Raw genomic sequence first — 20,869 nt, forward strand, 5'->3', positions numbered from 1 at the left:
CTTCCTTTAGTAACCTGCGGGAAATGCGGCCACGACTTAGGGAGGGCTAGCCCAGGTGCCGGAATTTGAGCTTTGAGTGCGAGCCTTGCAGACCGCACCCGCCCGCCTTGCTGCATTTTCTGGGCTCCGCAACCTGCTGGTGACCATCTCCAGCACTAATCTCCACTGCAGGAGACCCCGGGCCGGTGTTTTTGTTGGACTTCCCTTGCTATATATTCCTGCACATGTGTGATGTCTGAGAAGCCCGTTGTGTACAGACACTGGGCAAGCTGCCCCCGCCTCTGGCGTCCAGCTCGTTAATCTAGAGCGATGCGGGAGCCCGGGCGGCGCCGAGCCGGGTGGGGGCCACGGAGGGGCCGAGGTGCGCGCGGGCCGCGGAGCTCAGTTGTGCTGCTGTTCTCTCCGCAGGGACGGCGACTCCTGGCTGGCAGCGGCGCGCCCCCGGGCTGTGAATGCGACTCGCTCTTCGTCCGCGCTCCCCGCCCGCCCGCCCGCCGGGACGTGGTAGGGGATGCCTAGCTCCTCTGCGATGGCAGTTGGCGCGCTCTCCAGTTCCCTCTTGGTCACCTGCTGCCTGATGGTGGCTCTGTGCAGTCCGAGCATCCCGCTGGAAAAGCTGGCCCAAGCTCCTGAGCAACCCGGCCAGGAGAAACGCGAGCACGCGTCTCGGGACAACACTGGGAGGGTGAGCGAGCTCGGGCGCGCCGCGAGGGACGAGGGCAGCAGTGCCCGGGACTGGAAGAGTAAGGGTAGCCGCGCGCTCGCGAGTCGGGAGGCGTGGAGCAAGCAGAAGCAGGCCTGGACTGCTCAGGGCGGGAGTGTCAAGGCCGCAGACTGGCAGGTCCGGCCTCGGGGGGACACCCCGCAGGGGGAGCCCCCAGCCGCCGCGGCACAGGAAGCGATCAGCCTAGAACTCGTGCCCACACCAGAGCTGCCTGAGGAATACGCTTACCCAGACTACCGCGGCAAGGGCTGCGTGGACGAGAGTGGCTTCGTGTATGCGATTGGGGAGAAGTTCGCCCCAGGTCCCTCAGCCTGCCCCTGTCTGTGTACGGAGGAGGGGCCCCTTTGCGCACAGCCAGAGTGCCCGCGGCTTCACCCGCGCTGCATCCACGTCGACACCAGCCAGTGCTGTCCACAGTGCAAGGAGAGGAAGAACTACTGCGAGTTCCGGGGCAAGACCTACCAGACTTTGGAGGAGTTCGTGGTAAGAGGCAAGCGCCTGCCGGCTACTTGGCACCTTCCAGGAAGGGACAGAAAGGCTTTGGTTCTGTGACACCTGTCCCCCACTTTGAAGGGAAGGCTCTACCTGGTTCTCTGAGGTGGGGAACGGTGTTTTGGGTACCTCTTTCACACACCCCCTTTTCAATGTTGGGGTAGTCCTTATAAGACCAGTGTGGCCAGTCTGTATTGATTGATCAGGTATTTGCTGTAAAGGGGTTTCATTAGACACCAAGGGAACGGCTGCAAGTTATTGACTATACTTTCAACACGAATTCATTGCTCCTAATTTAGAAATGAAGCGCTCAACCTGTTTTCAAACGCAGTGTAATTTACCCTGCCACTAGGGACATAGTCTTTAGTAACTGACTAATTGCTAAAGACCATTCATATACAGAAGCCATTCTCCCGGATATGGTGGTCAGATTAACAAGTAAATGTCCTAAATATCAAAAGAAAACTTTTTTTTTTTTGCTTACTATCAAAACATGGTGGGATGCAATATCGAGAAGCCAGTTTCTGATTAAAAGTGTTTTAATCTTGTAGAGGACTACAAGGAATCCTGTTCCTCTTGACCCTCAGTATTAGGTTCCAGGCTAAGGATCTAAAGTGCAGTGCTTTACTGGGATTGTGTCTCCATCCAGGAGGTAGGTGATCTGTCTCTGTTTTATGAAGAAGCACCTGAGACAGAGAAGATCTAAATAACGAGCTGAAGGCAGGGAAGCTAACATGAGCAAATTCTTGTATCAAACTAAGCAGTTCTACTCCATAGCTTATGCTTTAAGCCTTACACTGCATTTGAACTCCATCCCGGGCCTATTAGGACTTAGGTTTGCATTGGAGCCCTGCCCTCCCTGAATGTGCTGGGCGTGGTGCAGGGTGCAATGTCTGCCTCTGGGTAGGGAACCTTTGAAAGGGTCTTCTGTCTGCATTTGCACACATCCCAACCTGGGTTCCACAGGTTTGGCCCTGGCCCTTGGCTTAAAACGGGAAAGACATTTTCCCCCCCCTGCCAGCAGAGGGCATCCTGCAGCTGCAAATCCTAAAGCAGAGGTTAGAAGACAGGAGGGAAGCCTTTTGGAATTGGAATCCCCTGTAAATTTGTGGACTCCTGGACTCCACGAGTGAAAGAGGGGTGAATCCCAGCACGGAGAGCACAGGGAAGTGCAAAACCAGGAAGAACTGATCTACAGATAGTGTGGAAACTGTGTAAGCAGCTTTGTGATTCGGTCAAGAAACATGGGTTTCCATTTGGACTTGGTTGCTATTCAGGTGCATGACTGAAACAAGGCAACTATGCTCCCCTTTGGATTTCATTGTTGTTCTCTGTGGGATGAGGAATCGGCTGTCCCCTTGGCTCATGAGCAGGGTAGAGCTTCAGATGTCCCACGTGGCTTGGCTTCCGCCCTTTGGAGAAAGCACTTAGGTGAAAATTCTATAGGACCCAAACTCAGGGAATATGTTAGCGCCAAGAACACTACCCTGGAACTGCCTCCTGTACTCTGGGGATGCTGCCAGACAACTCTCCAGATGTTTTGGATTCCCAATGCAATTCCCTTAAGTGTTCTGGGTTCATAAGATAATCAGGGCCTTATAAAATCAAAGCAAACAGTTGTTGTTAAATTAATAACATTTGTTGCTTGTTCTGTTTATAGAGTTCCACTTTAGAGGAGCTTTGCGAGGTGAGCTGAGGAATTATTTTACTATGAAACAGAGAGTTGAAACACTTCCCAGAGGAGCCATCCCTGCACCTGAAATCACAGAGACAGGAGAACTCAAACTTCTGTTTTCATAATTCATTGCTAAGCACTAGAAGCAACGGAGCTGTCTTTGGCTCTTGGAGGAGGGCAACCTCTGCTTTGGTTTCTGACTGCAAAACTGGTATTGGAGAGAGAATGTGTTTTTAAATTCTGGGGGAGAATGTGATAGTGACAAACCCCCCAGGAAATTAGCATATTCACATCCTCCTTCTTCAAATTAGCATATTCACATCCTCCTTCTTCAAGTGACTTTTCATACTCTCTGTCTCTGTCTTTGTCTCTCTGTCTGTCTCTCTGTCTCTGTCTCTCTCTGTCTCTGTGTGTGTGTCTGTCTGTCTGTCTGTCTGTCTGTGTGTGTGCGTGTGTGTATACATGCACAGAACCAGAGGTCAATGTGTAGTGAACTCCTCAGTCATTCAGTCGATTTCCGACTTGTTTTTGAGAAAGGGTCTCTCACTGACCCTGAAACTTACTGATTTAGTTAAACCAGTTGGCCACCTCTGGAGACCCTCTGACTCCATTCTTCCCCTCTTCCCAAAGCATGAGAGTTGCCAGGATATGCCAGTTCACCTGGCTTTCATGTGAGTGCTGGGAATCCAAACTCTGGTTCTCATACTTGCTCAGTAAACCAACTGAGCCAGCTCCTGCCTGACTTTTCGTTCTAACCTTTCAGGCAGTCTTTACACATGCTAGGATGTCACACATTTGTATATTGCAACATTTCATAAATTTAACTATGTGATTTCTCTTACAAAGTTTTTGCGCAAAGGTTTTATTCTATGATGTTTTGCTTACTCCTTGCCTTTGGTATCACGTAAGTGTCTAGTCATATATCCTATTTGGTGTTGCTAATAGAAGTCGTTTGGGCCTGTGGGCTGTTGTTTTTCAGCATTGTACAAGGACCCAGCACCTGGGGGGAGGGTCCTACAAAGGATCAACATGGAAGAATGCAGTCAGTTTCAAGTCCATGGAGTTTGTGGATGGCAGTGAGAGATATTTACTTTGCAAATGGTCACATATTTGCTGTGAGCATTCAGAGAGAGAGAGCGGGGGTCATCTCTTCCTCAGTCTGTTGTATGACATAGTTGTAATGCTCAGAGCTGTGAGCTAGAGACAGTTCTGAGGAGAAAGACTTCCTTTCCTGAGGAGATACAGAACCCTGTGACAGGTTAGTCCCTGCTTCCTGAGAGAGGAAGTTGCTAGCACTGCCTGGTGAAGTGAGCAGCAGATGAAGCTCTGGGGCTGCCAGCTGCCAGCAGGTGCCTATGATGTGTGAGACATTTGGCTCCTGTAAGCAATCAGCATTTCCTTAGTTCCTGTGCTTCCCCATTCTTGGGCACATGTTCCCCACCCCTTCTGCTGCAGAGTATCACCCCTCCCTTTTCTCCCCTTTCTGGGTACCTTAACCCTTACCCAAACACCTACCATTTATTGCTACATATTGGTAGAAGATTTTACTACTTAGCAAAATACCACAAGGTGATAGTGGTAGCAAGCATGATGGTGGTCTCACCCCTCTAGGAGACTATAATCCCACGTGAATTCCAGAATCGGGGGGAGGGGAGGGCACTTAGTAGTAGAATGTTTTCCACTGCCTCTTGATTATGTATCAAGTGTCTTGTTCTTTCAGCTTCTGACAGCAGCAGACATCCAAGATTAGAACAAGTTCCATGTACTTTGGGCTTCCTAGGAATATTTGTCATCTAGGGTTACCATAACAAGTACCAAATTTTTTAAAAATGAAAAAATAAAGCTTGGTGCCTTAAAACATAGAAATGTATAACTTCCTGGTCTTGGAGGCTAGAAATTCAAGGTCAAGATATGTACAGGGTTGATTCCATCTCGGTTGTGTTCCTTGGCTTATAAAGGGGCTGTCTTCTCTGTGTCTTTACTTGCTCTTTCTTCTGGATATTTATGTTCAAAGTTTCTTTTTCTTTTTCATTTTTTCCTTCTTCCTTAGTGGTCACGATTGTTGTTGTAGGGATTGGATCAGTGGCTTTACACATGATAGACAAACACACTTTGCTAATTCCCAAGTCCCAAATTTCTTGCCGGGATGCCAATATTTTTGGATTATCATTCCAGTGACGTCATTTTAAACTCAATTTCCTCCCTCAATGGCTAGATCTCCAAATGCAGTAAGATTATTAGATAAAAGGGTTGGGACTTGATGGGACTTGATCATAATGTCATTATACAGTTCGGTGTATAGCACAGGGTGCCAGTGACCAGAGTTGACCTTGTGGCAATGAGAATACAGGACAAACAAGACAAGCAGAGTAGAAAGGGACATATTTACATGAAGGAAGCAAGTCTTTATGAAGAAGACATAGGGAAAGGTAATAACTCCAGGCCCACTAACATCAGTGTGGCCCATCTAATTGTGTCAGTTCCATTATGTGAGTGCCACCTTTGGAGTTTTTAATGTTGCTTCTATAACTGTGCTCTCAAGTCACAGATAGCTAGAAGGTGACTCTGCTGCTCTATTGAGTTTTAAACTTGTCCCCCATGATGATAATCGTTTATTGAAGAAGCTGACTGAATTAACAGGAAATAGTTTTATTTTGATCTATATAAAAATTGTTCCCATGGTAGGAGTTCTGGTTCTGAGGAACTCATTAAGGTCTAAATGGGAGTCTGTAGCCACATTCAGTGTGTTAGCTGAGCTGGTGGAACTCATGGGGCTCTCCGAACTAAGGCCGTATTGGATGGCTAACACTTCATATTTCTTTGCCTCTGGTTGGATGGTATTAATTTAAGGTGTCAGCACTGTTATCACAGCAATCAGAAGTTCTACTAGCAATCAGTGTGTCTTTGGAAAAAATATGAATTATTAGTAGACATTGCTTGATGGACCATCTGTCAGAGCTCAAGACCTGTTGAGAAGGAAAGAACTGTGGGGTTTCTGTTTCTGCAGACAAATTGGATGAGGGATACTGAGTTAAAGCAATCTCTCTCTCTCTCTCTCTCTCTCTCTCTCTCTCTCTCTCTCTCTCTCTCTCTCTCTCTCTCTCTCCCTCTCTGAAAGATTGAGTGTCTGGCTTGCTATTAACTGCATCAAAAATTCTCATTTCTAGAATCCCATCAATGAGGAGAATATTTTCACATGAAAATTGGAACCGAAACTTCTGTCTAAATAGATGTCTGTTGCAATTTTGGATAAGTGCCAGTAAAACAAAATCAATCATATTTTCAGTCTAATGGTGTTTATATTCTTTTGGCTGATATTGCTTAGCCAAAAACAATTGTTATTACTATCTTCTCTCACTGAGCAAGTAGCATTTTGTGTGTGGCAGTGAGAATGGCATTTAAATCTACCTAGCTGTACAAAAGGAACATTCATACAGACTTGGGCACCTGAATGACATTATGCCTAATAAATAATTGGGTTCATTTGCCCAAACATTTGTTTATGTGAATTTATGACATTTTGACTCAAAATAGCGTAAGTATCTATATCTTTAAAATTATGAACTATTGAGTTGCAGCGAAATAAAAACATTAGTCCTAAGCATTCCACAAGAGCAAAGGGCAATGATTCCAGTCTGTCAATCACAGAACATTAGGTCTCAAGACATAGGCAAGATCCTGGAGAAGACCATACTTACCTGGGGCCCAATCAAATCCAGCTGAAGCTTCCCAATAGTTAGCTCATGTCTATAGCATTTGTTTATCTAGTGCCAATATCAAAAGGTTCGTGTCAACACACAGATACTTAGTTCCTGTAAAAAGAGGATGGTTCTTAGATGACAATTGTGGAGGAACAGGCTTGGCACCACTGTGCCTTAGCAAGCCATTTGCTCCTGCACATGGCCCCCTCTCCGCTTAGCAGCTGTTGTGTTTGTAGACTCTGGTCCGGACGTTTCACCTTAGGAAATGAGTGCCTTCTAGTCGGTTGTCCTCTGAAGGAATCCTGGGATCCTCAGATCCCAGATGACCTTTATTTGTGTGCACATAGTTCATAGAGTGTGGACGTGCAGGTGTGAGTCTCTGTCTGCTACATTCAGAGCCCTGGGACATTTTCACGGCCGTCTTGTTTGCTGGCAGGTAAGGCAAGCAATACCCTGAACATCTCTTACCATTAGAAGGAATGGGGTGACTGAGGATAGTTTGTGTTTTAAGCTCTAAACAGACATGAGAAAAATCATATTCTTATCACCTGTGTGGATGCTGAGTGCTCCAGAAGGTTTGAGTGTGGCTCTGCCATGGTGCGGCTTAGATCTCCTGGGGCCTCTACCTGACGATGCCCTAATCACCAAGGACACATTTGTGGGGCTGTGTTTTAAGTGTTTTTGTTCAGATAAAATCTCCATATTTGATACATCGCAACATAAAACCAACCCTTGCCTTTTTTTCCTCAAAAACTTTTGATTGCTGTGTGCCAGATATATCAAGATAGATCTTAGAGACACAGTGAGAAGCAAATGCGTCCTTCTAGTTGACAAGCAGGGCCACTGTGATACGAAACGTCCAGAGGGTCCTGCTGGGAGCTCTGAGTGGAGAGGAGAGAGTCACTCTTGCTTGTTATTACTCGGCATTAGTAGTAATCAACTCAATTCTTGCTGATGGCTTATTTTTAAATGATAGGAGGCATCAGGGCAGAGGTCCTAAGGGACAGGAAAAAACTGTTCCAATATAGTCACCATCAGCTAATGACTTTCCACCGAGGCCCGCCTGCTCGGTAGCCATCCTTCACAGTACTTTTCTGACCATGTAGCTGGAAGTCCTTCTTGCTGCTCCTGCTCATGTGTTCCCAGGCTGAGATCCTGCCAGCTGGATCTCTCTTCTCATTCTATTTCTGTCAGGCACTGGGGTGCGGCCAGGACATGGGCTGCCTTTCGAATCTGCAGAAAGGGATGATGTCAGGCATCTGCCTGTGGCCTTGTGAGTTCTCTCAGAATCCCTAGGACAGTAGAAAAGCAGGAAGACCAAAATTTAAAATGTTCTGTGGATACATTTCCAGTTGTGACAGAATGGTGCTGCATTAAACACGGGGAGACCATTCCTTTCATGGCAAAATGGAAGATAGCCAAAATTCTACCTTTTACAAACTGCACAAAATCCTGGATATAATGTAAAAAAAATCCTGGCTATGATATTTGTCAGTATTTTATTTAAGTGAGCGCATCTATTAAGAAAATCAAACTTTTTTGATTCACAGTTTTGGAAGTAGCAATCCATACTCAGTTGGCCCTGTTGTTTCTGACCAGTAGAGAAGAACTGTGTGCATCCTGTTGAAAGGACATGGTAGAGTAGAACCAGCCTCATCAAGATCCAGGATCAAAAAAAGAGGATTGGCCAAGGTTCTATAAGCCCCTTCAAGGGCACCCTCTTGGAGGCTATGGATCTATCTGTAGACTCTACCAGTCTGAGCTCTCACTACCACCCAAAAGAGTCCATTTCAGAACTGAGCCTTTAATGTATATGTTTAAAAGGGGCATAAAAGGCTCAACCAAAGGAACATCTTTTGAGAAGGATAGCTGAGATGGTGAGAAAATAAGAGATTGATCCCTAAAGATGGAAATTATAATTCATACAGCAAAGTCTGCCTTGACATGGTGGCTCTCTGAAAAACTCTATTGGTTCCTGTTAGTTCTTATTGGCCTAGTCTCATGAGTCTATGTAGCAATAAAGGGAATAAGATCATCATTAACCGCATAAAGCCAGGCTCTGTCCCTCAAAAGACCTGAGCATTGTTCAGAGGAGAAAGAGACTTGGGGTTTCTTTGTATAGTTCCAGTTTCTCCATTCACGCTCTTTTATAGATGTGGAAATACTTCCCCAGGAGGTGTGAAAAACAACAAACTTTTCTACTTTTCTCAAGTTAATAGCTTGGATAGAGACCAAAGATACCTAACCTTAGCAAGCACACACAGAGGAAATGCACCCTCCACCTAGGCTACTAAAATCACCACAAAGAGCATTCCAAGCAATGTGAGTGGTCTCTAAATGAAGCTTAATTAGGGAAAGAAGGGAACTTATAAGTGAGAGACAGCCTATAGCAAAGTTGTTGAACCTCTCTGAGATTCAGAAAAGAGACATGAGTATATTTAAGATGAATCTAAAAATGGATGCCCAAACTAAACAGCTAGGTAAGAGATAGAAATGTATTCCAGCTAATTGCCATGTTTATAAAAGTAATAGAATCAAGTGTGACATACATTAATGAAGTAATGCCAAAATAGTTCTTGTCCAGTAAGTAGTAACTGGGTTTAGCAGTAGATTTGCAATGGTTAATCTTCATTGTTAATTGACTATGTTTAGAATCCCTTAAGAGATATACTTCCTGGAATTTAAATAAGAAGCTTCCAGAAGGAGGAAAAATCCACTCTGACTGTGGATCGCACCATCCAATGGAATAAGGACCCAGAATGATTAAAAGAAAAGGGGGGAGGGGAGTCAAATGTAATGCCAGAATCATCTCTTTCCAAACTTCTGGCTGGGGAAGCAATGTTAGCATCCATCTCCCATGCCAACATTTTGACTTCCCTGCCACAATACACTATATACTGTATACTCAAATAAGCCTTCTTTACATTGCTTTTGTTTGTTGTTTTGTGTAACAAGAAAAGTAGCTAGTACAAAACAAGACACTGATGAAGAGTTAATTTAGTGAGTCAGCAAGTAAGTCTGAAGAAGCAGACATATGGCTAGGATAAAGGAATGAGACATTCTACTGCAGAGAAGAGAAAACCTAAGGTCTGATGATTTCTTCCTAGACTGTAGACTCTGGGAGAAATCAGGAGACAGTTCCAAGACTTGGTCCTTGCAGCACACACTGGTTTTCTGGTTCAGAAAAGCCAGCAAATATAAGCAAGGATAAATACAATGTGTCTACATTCATGCTATTCTGAGACTAATGAGCACAGGGACAGAAGAGAGATGTTCAGCAGAAGTGGCAGCCGGAGAAGATATTGTATGCAGAGCTGCCATGGGCAAGCTGTCCTGGAGATCAACAACTGTGCAACAAAGACAGAATAAACAGGAAAAGCAGCTATGAATCTGGTCAGTGTATCCAGTACAACTGTTGTTCAGACAGGAGTCTAATAACATAATTTCAAGTAATAATAAGCAGCAGAAAATGGCATATACCTGTAGTCTCGGTTAGTGGGTTATTCGACTACAAGAGGTATAAGGGATGTTTCTGGCAACAGATTGTAGAAACTAGGTTGAAAAAACCTACTGTGTGCAAAACAGTTGGGCAACCCACACCCTTGGTGCATGGTGTTGGTTGAGTGGACCCTGCACAGTGCCTGCCTTCCTGATGGGGGGGAAGAGCCAGAGAAAGTAGATACACCTATGCCTGGGTTGATTTCCTTGCCCTGGAGTTTGAATTGGGAAATTTAAATAGGAAAACCCTTGAAGGTCAGTTTTCAAATGCTTCCAGGAAGGAGATCCAGGAATCAACCTCACATATATTCGAAGGCCCCCTCCTGCCAAAGCTGCCCATGGTAGGTACCACTAGGCTTCCCTTGACCACCAGCAGTTTTTATTGTCCTTTCTGTAATGAAGGTCAGAGTACTTCAAGCTGATCTTCCTTCTTAGTTGGTTCTCCATGCCTGCCACACCCTGGGAAGTTCTGAAATAAAGTATCCAACGTAAATAAATAACGTAATAAAGATACTCCACGTGCCCAGCTTTCCCAACACCCCTTAGTCTTACCTTCAAACAAATTTTGGGTGCCTTTTACAAAGATCTCTCTGTGTTTTTAGAAGGCTTCAAGCAAAATACCATCAAATTAGTTTCAAGCAAGTGACTGTTCTCATTAATTACTTTTGGTGTGTTGGGAGTTGTGACAGTCACTTTGGAGGCACAGCCCCTCCTCCCTCAGGCAGTAGAAGAGCTGTATTTAGTTCCCTTGGGTGTGGCCAGTGAGACACATACCTTCTCACGTGGATTAAGACTGCCCTGAACACTGTTGTACTGACCTATTGCTACCTAGCTATACCTGGCATACAGAAATGCAATGTGGGTGAGTTGGAAAACAAAAAGAATTCTGACAGGACTGTTCCTTCCCTCTAGCTGGAGGAAGACAGGCAGGTGGCCTGAGGGATAAACTGTGCTCTCATGTCTCAGCTTGGACAGCTTCTTGCTGTTGGCAGAACTTCTGGGCTCCAGAGCTCTCCAGGAAGCCAAGAAAATAAGATCATCCAGCCCCTGGATACTAGGAAAGGAGGAGGGACACGCTTTAATGATTCGCTCACAGGTTAATGGTTTCTGTATGTCTGCTTGCAAAAGCGGGTCCCTCTATGGGTAAGTGAGCCCTGTAGGCTCCTTTGCATAGAGATTAACATCTCAGACAAAAGAATTGGGTAACCTGAAAACACTGCTGGTACTCTTTTCACACGTGTGTGTGAATGCCACCAAAGGAGACTTGCTTGGGGCAAAGGAAGGGGACAGCTAGCAGTGCAGGTGGTGAGTGGGCACTGAGCTCTAGCACTCAATAATTGACAGCTGATGCACTCAGATGGACTTTAACATGATAGCTGGACTGGTGGTATCCACGCCGGATTCCAGAAGAGCCGCCTTAGAGATGTGGGTGTGAGCCCTACTGCTGTGGCCCTGCCGGCTCTGTTAAAAAGGAAAGAAACACATATTTGAGCATTGTCATCATTATTTGTATAAGATGACCATTGTTTGCCATATCACATTAAGAATGACAGCATGGGGCTGTGTTTTGCCTGCGTCCATGCGTGTGAGTGTGTATGTGTGCCTGTGTATGCATGCACATGCACATGCACATGCACGCATGACTGTGTAGCTATATGCATATCAGTTTTAATGCATTCAAGTCTTCTTCTCTTGACTGCAGACCCTGTCCCTGTTCATCTAGTTCACTGCTTCATTTTCCTACCTGAACGATCCCTGAATTGAATTTATGTTCCCTACAGTGGGGTCGGTTCACAGGTCTTTTCAAACCCTTACACCTTGAAAGATATTTGATTTTACTCCTTTATATAGTCAGTGACTAGTAAACCCTCTTCCTCCTTCTCCAAAGGATTTCCTAAGAGTTTGGGTCTTCCAGGTTTTTTTGTTTGTTTCTAGGAAAGCTTTTAGTGAAAGTTACGAGAGGGACTTCTGTCATACACGTGGGCTCTAAGCAGCTGATCGTATACACATCACTTAATTTAGGAATCTGTGAGTGAGTAAATTAACTATTAACTTTTTCATAAGCACCTCAATATCACTTGGGGTCCCCAAGGTGGGTGGCTGGGGTCTCTGAACTCCGACTGCCTATATCTAGTACTGTGGCCTTTGGCATGCTGGCAACCTTCCTGTGTTGGTCTTGGTGGATAGCAAAAGCATTTATTTCCTCAGGATGTAGGCAGGAGCTTCTCAGGGTTTCTCACAGCCCAGCTGATGGCCATATTTGAAGTAGAATTAGGTGATACCTCGATGTTCGTTGAAAAAACTCACCCCACTTGCTCTTTGCCATGTCCAGAGAGGAGGCAGGAGGCAAGGCTAATCAAAGAGGCAGGCCCTTGCCAAAGGTAGATAGGGGCACGCCGGAAGTGCCATACTTTCTATCAGTGCGTCCATTCTGACTGTGTATCCATCAGTCTGCAGGCACCGTATCTGAGCTGTCAGCAGAGGAAGCTATTTTGCTGTATTCTATTCCTCTCAGTTACTCAGCCCTTTGCTACCAGTTAAACATGCCATGTGAACACCACCGGCATTTTCTACTCCTAACAGCTCTAGCAGATCCCTGTAAGAGCTGCACTATTCTGAGGGAATTCTTCCCACAAAGGTTTGAAAGACTTTGGCAGGTGAGGATCTTACAAAGTTATTGCTTGGTGCTTAAGAAGAAGGTTGTGCCACTTCTCCTCTGCCCCCAGGATGCTCTGTGAATTTACGGTGCAGTCCCTGGAGTTTTGTTTCTCCTTCCAGATTCTTGGAAACTGACAGCTTCTGGGGATGGTCCTTAATTAAGTCCCCTTGTGTGCAAATCCGTTCCCTGACAGAGCACGGAGAACAAGGAATGACAAAAAATGCCTTCTCTGAAGAGTACAGGCATCCAGGCTGAATGCCTCGTGGCTGTCTGCTGCTGCTTGGCTTTGAGGGGAAGCGAGGGATTATGCTCTATTTCGTTCCTATGAAGAAATACCACCTTCCCATAGAAAGGAGACAGACGCACCAAGAGGGAGCAGAACTTGCCTCTGATAGGCCTGCGGGGTCACTGTCCATCAGAAAACAGGGTGTGCCTGCCAGCCTTTCTGTGACTATGGACCCACCCTGTACCTCACATAGACCATTGCTCCCAGCCAGATTTGGGGGGAAAGTGTGTGAGTAGTTTAATAAGTCAGTATCAAGGGGGAGTAGGAAGCAGAGTAGAATGGAAGAAAAGGAGACTGAGTTCATTCCGGGTGTGTCCTCCAGGTAGTAAGACATCCAGCAGAGTAGTTCTATTGTAGGGTCATTGTAACCAAGGGTGTGTGTGTGTGTGTGTGTGTGTGTGTGTGTGTGTGTGTGTGTGTTCGGATCCCATACCAGTGAAGGTTTTTAGCTATAGACCAGACCTGGGTTGGACTCCTGGGTGTATTTTCTTCATTCTGTCAAAGCCAAGTCAGAGGGTATCACTTCTGCTTTTTGCCCATAGCTTAATAATGCAGTTCCAGCCTATTAGAAGTTAATGAGATATTCACACAGAAGAGCACTTGCTGGTGCCCAGAGTGTGACCTGGACTGTTCTGATAATATGAGTAGTTAGAAAGGACACTTTCGCCACCTGGTGACGAAACTGTGGCAGTGTTTTTTTTGTTTTGTTTTGTTTTTTGAGGCGTTGTTAGTCTCCAGAACCAGTGGGAAAAGGCCCTTTGCTTTTAGCTCTTGCCTCTAGCAACTTGCTTGGAGTCTGAGCTCATCAGGATAACCGAAGAGCAAGGACAGAAGGAACATACCAAATTCCCACGTGGCAGCTGGAAGATCATTATCTTTAGTTTGGGAACACAACCTTCAGCGTGTGGCTCCTGACAGTCAGAAGATGGGTAGAAATGGTTGTCCTTGTCAGTTTTCACTTGAGCTTCTTTTGGAATGTTCTGGTCTTGGAAATGCTCATGAATCTTATTACTTTGGGAATTACCCAATGATCCAGTGGTTTTCCCCCATAATGGTAGGGCCGGGTTTCATTTAACCCAAGAGAGAAAGGACTCCTGTAGCATCAGATTATTGGGAAGGGCACCTTATCCTTGCCACCTTCTGACTTTTGCCTGGTTTCTTGTTACAGAATCCAGCCAACTGTATCAGGTGCTAAAGATCCTTTGTTTTCTTGGGAGCAGAACCCTGGCTCCCATGTCTGTAAATGATTGTCAGCTTCTTTGTAGCCGCCAATGGTAATAGAGTCTTTACTCTTGACAGCTGTCATGTTCCAGATCCTTCGAGAACCCTGACCATCAGAGGTCCCTGCTCTGTCCTGTATCCTAGGTGCCTGTTGTCTGTTCAAACACCCGAATGAGTCCTGGACTCATGAGATTCCGTACTATAGTGGAGACTAGCTTTCTCCCAGAGCACCTGGAGCCTTTGGAATCCATCCAGGCTAGTGAATGTCAGCTCCCCATTCTCAGAGACCTGCCCCCTATCCAAGGACCCTTCTGACAGTCCCTTCCACCAGGACCCGGTGGACTCAAGCTAGAATCTTAGCTTTTGACTCAGTCCTCATCCCTCTCCCTCCCTCCCTTGGGTCCTTATTCCCAGAACTGAAGATGATTAGACTTCTTGCGATATATTCTAAAAGTGATATTTTCATTTTTTCTGCACTGTAGCTCACCCTGCAGACTTTTGAGTCCTGACATCTGGAAGTCCAGCTCCAGATGCACTGTGTATGATCACTTCCTCTCAGGGAAGTCTCTCCCTGGTAATACCCACAAATCAAGCATAAACATTCTACTAGTTGTTATTAGTGGTTCAGGGTGGGTTTGCTCTTCGGAAAAATAAGTTTTTGGGGTTCTCTGTGAGAATACAGAACTGGATGGAGAGGTGAGAAGAAAATCTGGGTGGGGCAATATTTCAGAGTTTACCCAGCATTCTATGAACAGGACTTAGCATTGTGATCTAGTGTGGACTGAAAATACTTAAAAGATTTGCACCTGAATTTCTTGTTATTGTGCCCTAAATAATATAGCCAGATAACTATTTATAGAAAATTTGGTACAAATAGATATTATAAGTTACCTAGAGATCAGCTTAAATGTGCAGAAGGATGTACATGCACCTCATGTAGATAAGACTCCACTTTATAGAAAAAGACTTGAGCATGTGTAGATTTGGGTCTCTATAGTTAAAGGAAAATCCCATATGAATAATGAGAGAAGACAACCCTAGCCTTCTCGAACTGTTGTCTATACGCCATCACAATTTATGTTTATTAGCACCTAAGCATGTTGTGAGCGATGGTGCATAGCCATTTCTCAGATGTGGCACTGATACCCAAGTCACCTGCCCTACTTTCACAGTCAGTTGGGCTTAACTGGACTTGGACCCAATATCTGGTTCTCAATTTGCTCTTACGCTAAAGGAGACGATTTGGTATATATCCATGTGTGTCAGGCACTGGGGTTCTCTGATTGGACCTAGATGGTTTATTGGATACCTTCCTCCTCCCGACTTTGACTTATGAAAGCGCAGAGGCTCAACAAGAAATGCAGCCAGCCTTAGTTTCCCATCCCAAATCACTGTGAAGTCACAATGTGGACCAAACCTCCACCCCACCGCCACGATCACCTGGTACCCTTGGCTTTCTGTCCTGACCCTCACTTGTTCTTGCTTGGTGAAGTCTGGAAAGCCTTCCTTGTGGCCAGACACATCCTCACCACCACACACAATTTTGTAATTCTCCTTGGGCATCTATTGGAAGCCAATGTATGGATTACTGCATAGCCTTTTCCTCTGGTTTCAGAGGCATGAGTACATAAGATTCTTCTGCCTATGTCATTCATCTGGGATGGCAATGCCAGGGCCCAGAAGAGCCTTATGCAAGCTGGGAAAACAGACCCCAGTGTCAGCGTCATCCCCAACCCTAGGGATCTGGAGGAATAATTTACTGGCTTGTTTTTGTATTTGTTTCGAGGCTGGGTCTTGCTCTGTAGCCCAGGCTAACTCGGAACCTGAAGTTATCCTGTTCTGAGCACTGACAAGGCAGATGTGCTCCACGTACCCAGTTTGCGGAGCATCCCTAGGTCAGTCCCCTAGCATACTGTAAGTATGTAGTAAATGTATTTTTATGTTTCGACATAAAACAGGTGTATTTTTTAAAGACCACATATAAAATTTAGCCAACAAGCATAAGCAATGGGTAGTTGAGTAGGTATCTCATGCTCCTCTCATGCGCTGTATTTTAACATATTTGTTTCTGATCCCCATTTTCTAATGAGATGAAAGGATACAGATAACCCTCCTTCCCCTTCCTTTCTTGGTCCTTCCCCTCCCTTCACTGCCACAAGAAGATATGTAAATTAGCCTCCTATGTTGACTTTCTCATTTTCTCCTTGAGCACATGCCTATAAACCACATCTTTCATTGCATGAGCTCTCAAGGGTTGGTGCTTATATGCACGTGTCGTGAGATGCCATATCTGGTTTTTTTTTTTTTTTTTTTTTGTCACTTTGTTCCTGGCGGTGTTTTTTGAGGTTCACATGCTTGTTTCATATATGGTGATTCTTATAGTTTTGCTGTGTTCCATATTTCTTATGATTACTGTGACACAAGGCTTTTCGGGTCTCTTATTAACAGGCATCTTTTTTCTCAGTTCTTTTGTTGTTGTTGTTGTTTTTGTTTTTTCTTTTTTCTATTATTATTATTATTATTATTATTATTACTACTACTACTACTACTACAGATTTTCACCTCCTCCCGTCCTCCCATTTCCCTCCCTCTCCCCCATTCCCCCTTTCTCTCCTTCTCCAGTCCAAAGAGCAGTCAGGGTTCCCTGCCCTGTGGGAAGACCAAGGTCCTCCCCCCGTCTATCCAGATCTAGAAAGGTGAGCATCCAAACAGACTAGGTTCCCACAAAGCCAGTACATGCAGTAGAATAAAAACCCAGTGCCATTGTCCTTGGCATCTCAGTCAGCCCTCCATGTAAGCCACGTTCAGAGAGTCTGGTTTAATCACATGCTCCATCAGACCCAGTCCAGCTGGCCTTGGTGAGTTCTCATTAGATCGGCCCCACCATCACAAGGGGTGGGCTCACCCCTCACGGACCTGACTTCCTTGCTCATGTTCTCTCTCCTTCTGCTCCTCATTTGGACCTTGGGGACTCAGTCCAGTGCTCCAGTGTGGGTCTCTGTCTCTATCTCCATCCATCGCCAGATGAAGGTTCTATGGTGGTATACAAGATATTCATCAGAGTGGCTATAGTTTAGGGCCAGTTCAGGTGCCCTCTTCTCAACTGCTCAAGGAACAAGCTGGAGACATCTCCTTGGACACCTGGGAACCCCTCTAGAGTCCAGTCTCTTGCCAACCCTCAAATGGCTCCCTTAATTAAGATATATACTTCCCTGCTCCCATATCCACTCCTCCTCCATCCCAATTGTCCCATTCCCCCAAGTTCTCCCCATCATCCCCTTCTCACTTCTCTCACCCCATCTCCCCTTTTCCCCATCCTACCCCCATCCCCAAGCTCTCCATTTTTGTCTAGAAATGTTGTCTACTTCCAATATCCAGGAGGATAACTACATGGGGTTTTTTTTTGGGGGGGGGGGTTCACCTTCCTATTTAGCTTCTCTAGGATCATGAATTATAGACTCAATGTCCTCCATTTATGGCTAGAATCCACTAATGAGTGAGTACATACTATATTCATCTTTTTGGGCCCGAGTTACCTCACTCAGGATAGTGTTCTCTATTTCCATCCATTTGCGTGCAAAATTCAAGATGTCATTGTTTTTTAACCGCTGAGTAGTACTCTAATATGTATATATTCCACACTTTCTTTATCCATTCTTCCATTGAGGAGCATCTAGGTTGTTTCCAGGTTCTGGCTATTAAAAATAATGCTGTTATGAACATAGTTGAACAAATGCTTTTGTAGTGTGATAGGGCATCTTTTGGGTAGATTCCCAGGAGTGGTATTGCTGGATCCTGGGGTAGGTTGATCCCGAATTTCCTGAGTAACCGCCACACTGATTTCCAAAGTTTTCAGTTCTATTTTATCAATCTGTTAAGGTTCTGGCCTCAACTTAGCTGGTGCCACAAGGTCACCCTCTTGGGCCTGGCTGAGTACACAGATGGAAGGCATTTTGCTGGTAGACCCAAGGGGTGGCTATGCCTTTCTAATCGAAACAACTGCAGCGCCTATCTATAGAGTCGATCCTGCTAGCTTATGAAAGGAAGTCCCAAATTCCCTCATCTTGTAGGCAGGCTGACAGCCAGAGAGAGAAGTTCAAAGAGTCTTTTTGGAATTAGCTGCAGAGTGTCCTTGATCTCCCCTGTCCCCAAAGAATGGAAGAGAGGCAGAAGCAAAACCTGGGAGAATTTCTCTCACTTCTAACCCTCCCTGGTTGCCTCCAGTATAGTATGACCCAAAGCCCTAATTTCCATTTGCAAGCCAGAAAAGATAAGAATTCTTGTTTGTCCAATTTGATACCCTCTACATTCTCACCATGTGAGTTTAGTGCCTCCAAATACGTTCTCATTTGATTTGAGATTCCCAGATTTTGGATCATATGGTATATTCTTTCATACATCAATTAACCATTCAGACCGCCTTTGCCATGTCATTGGTTTTGGTGGCTTTTCTTTTCAACTTGTAAAGATAATTCACAGTTGATTTATAGAATTTCTTGCGTACTCTGGATACTTTTGCCTGTATATAGTTCCATCATGATTGTGTCAACCGCAACAACCACAGTCTATTAAGCTTTGTGTGTCTTCATTCATTTCATCCCAACAGCAGTCAATGAGCTAAAAATTGCTATTCTATCATTCAATGTTTGTTATTGTAACAAAATACCCAAGGCAATTCACTTATAAAGGGAAACGGGATTGTTTATAGCCGTACCACCCTGAATGTGCCCAGAGGCATCTAATCTCTGAAGATAAAGAGTGCGGGGGCTGGTTAGTACTTAGACGGTGGGAGAAGAGGGGTTCTTTCAGCTTACACTTTTGGAGATTTCAGCCCCTGATGCATTTGAGCCTAAGATAAGGCATCACATAATCACATGAGCAGGGGACAGAGAGCAAAGATGTTCACTTCAGGGACAGAGAGTAAATGAGAAGTGTAGAAGGGACTATGGTTCCGTATATCACAAATGGTTCCAAGGCCATTGCAAGACCCACCTCCAAAAGTCCATTACCTCCTAATAGTGACACCCTGTGGCTCACCCTCCAATACTCTATCAGTTGAGTTTTCTGTTCTTGGTAATGGACATGGATACACAGCAATGATAAAAACAAATATGAGGTTGACTGCACTGTCTTTGAGCCTTGTAATACAGTGTGTGAAGTTGTCGTTGGTTAGTGCAGATCCAGGATGATCTTGTATCACTGTGTAAGGACCAGGAGTGGAGAAAGCCCTTCACCACAGACCTCATTCCCTGGTGGGCCTCTATCTTCTCCCTCTCTGCATGCTGACTCTGACCTGCTATTGTGTACTTCCATTATAGTTATGTTCACCCAGCCTATTGTGAGCAGTATTCTTTGTATAATGGATCTGTGTCTCAAACTTTGTCTTCTTGTCCATTTGGTCTCCTCTGCTCCACAGTCAGAAATCTAAATAAAATAGTTTCAGAGAAGAAATTATTGGGAAAGAATGGGGGAATGTATATCTCTTTGTTTCATGATCACCTTGTTTTGTGTAATTGCAGAATAAACACTTTGGAGTTTAGGAAGACAAATGGGTAAACTGATCAAATAAATGGTGATGTGGGGTTTTATTCTATGCTGAGAAGTTTTAGCGGATAAAGATCTAAGCTGAAACCTATTGACTCATACTTCTCTCAATTTAAATTAATCCCATTAACCAAAATATTACAGTCATTTAGGAAATCGTTCTGGGATTTTCATCCTTCCCATTTGTCTATTGTTGAGTTAGCATCTGCATTTAGCATAGAATTGTTCCCTGGGCATAAAGTGCTGCCTTTTGCCACGATGCAATTTCATGGTACCCACTCCAGAATTTCTCAGTGACAGTTTCTGGACGAGGAATATACTAGAGGGAACTAATTACACCAGGGTGGTTGAAACACACAACTCTTAACACTCTTCTATGACAATGCCCCTTTCTTGCAGCATAGAACAGGGAGGTGCATTCGGATTGGATTGAGAAAGGAGTATTGTATTCCCGAGCAGAGGGCAATTGTGGTGTGGTGAGAGAATGTTGTGGTGCAGATAGGAAGGAGCAGGAGGAAGTGACTGGAAAGATCTGTTTTCTAGCTAGGCATGGTAGTGCATGTCTTTGATCCCAACACTCAAAGGCAGGTAGGTCTCGGTAAGCTCAACGTCAGCCTGGTAACACAGTGAGTTTCAAAACAGCCCGGGCTACTTAGTGAGACCCTATCTCCAAAGAGAATGGGGGAGGGTAGAAAAAAAGGATTTCGCGTTTTCCACAGGAAAGAAACTAGAGGCATAGCAAGAATGGGACTTAAATTTAAGAAGCTTTCTGCAGGTCCCTTTTGTCGTATTAGTAATTAGAATTACAGTTGCAAACTGACGAAGGCAGAGCTTTATTCAGATAGACACTTAATTACACCCAAGTACATTAATATAAATGTAAACAACTTGCCATCTTGTGGAGGTACACATGTTTGAGAATTGATCCTCATTGTGGTGACGGATAGACTCTTTAAAAGGTAAGGTTTTGCAGGAAGTGATTAGGTCATGTGGGGGACACTTAATTTATGTGTAAAGGCACAGTGTTCAGTCATATGGTCTTCATTTTATACTTGAGGCTAATTTTATA

General features: G+C 44.8%; 1 protein-coding gene across 1 annotated transcript in view; it reads left to right on the forward strand.

Annotated features, from left to right (window-relative positions):
• The first annotated feature begins 511 nt into the window (after nt 1-511).
• The window catches only part of Vwc2 (von Willebrand factor C domain containing 2), a 152,140-nt gene continuing 131,782 nt past the window's right edge, over nt 512-20,869 (forward strand). The window contains exon 1 of the mRNA XM_038337593.1: nt 512-1,207. Coding sequence (XP_038193521.1) covers nt 512-1,207 — 696 coding nt within the window. The remainder of the gene's footprint in view (nt 1,208-20,869) is intronic.

This window comes from Arvicola amphibius, chromosome 1 (assembly GCF_903992535.2).
Source record: "Arvicola amphibius chromosome 1, mArvAmp1.2, whole genome shotgun sequence".
Lineage (NCBI taxonomy): Eukaryota > Metazoa > Chordata > Mammalia > Rodentia > Cricetidae > Arvicola > Arvicola amphibius.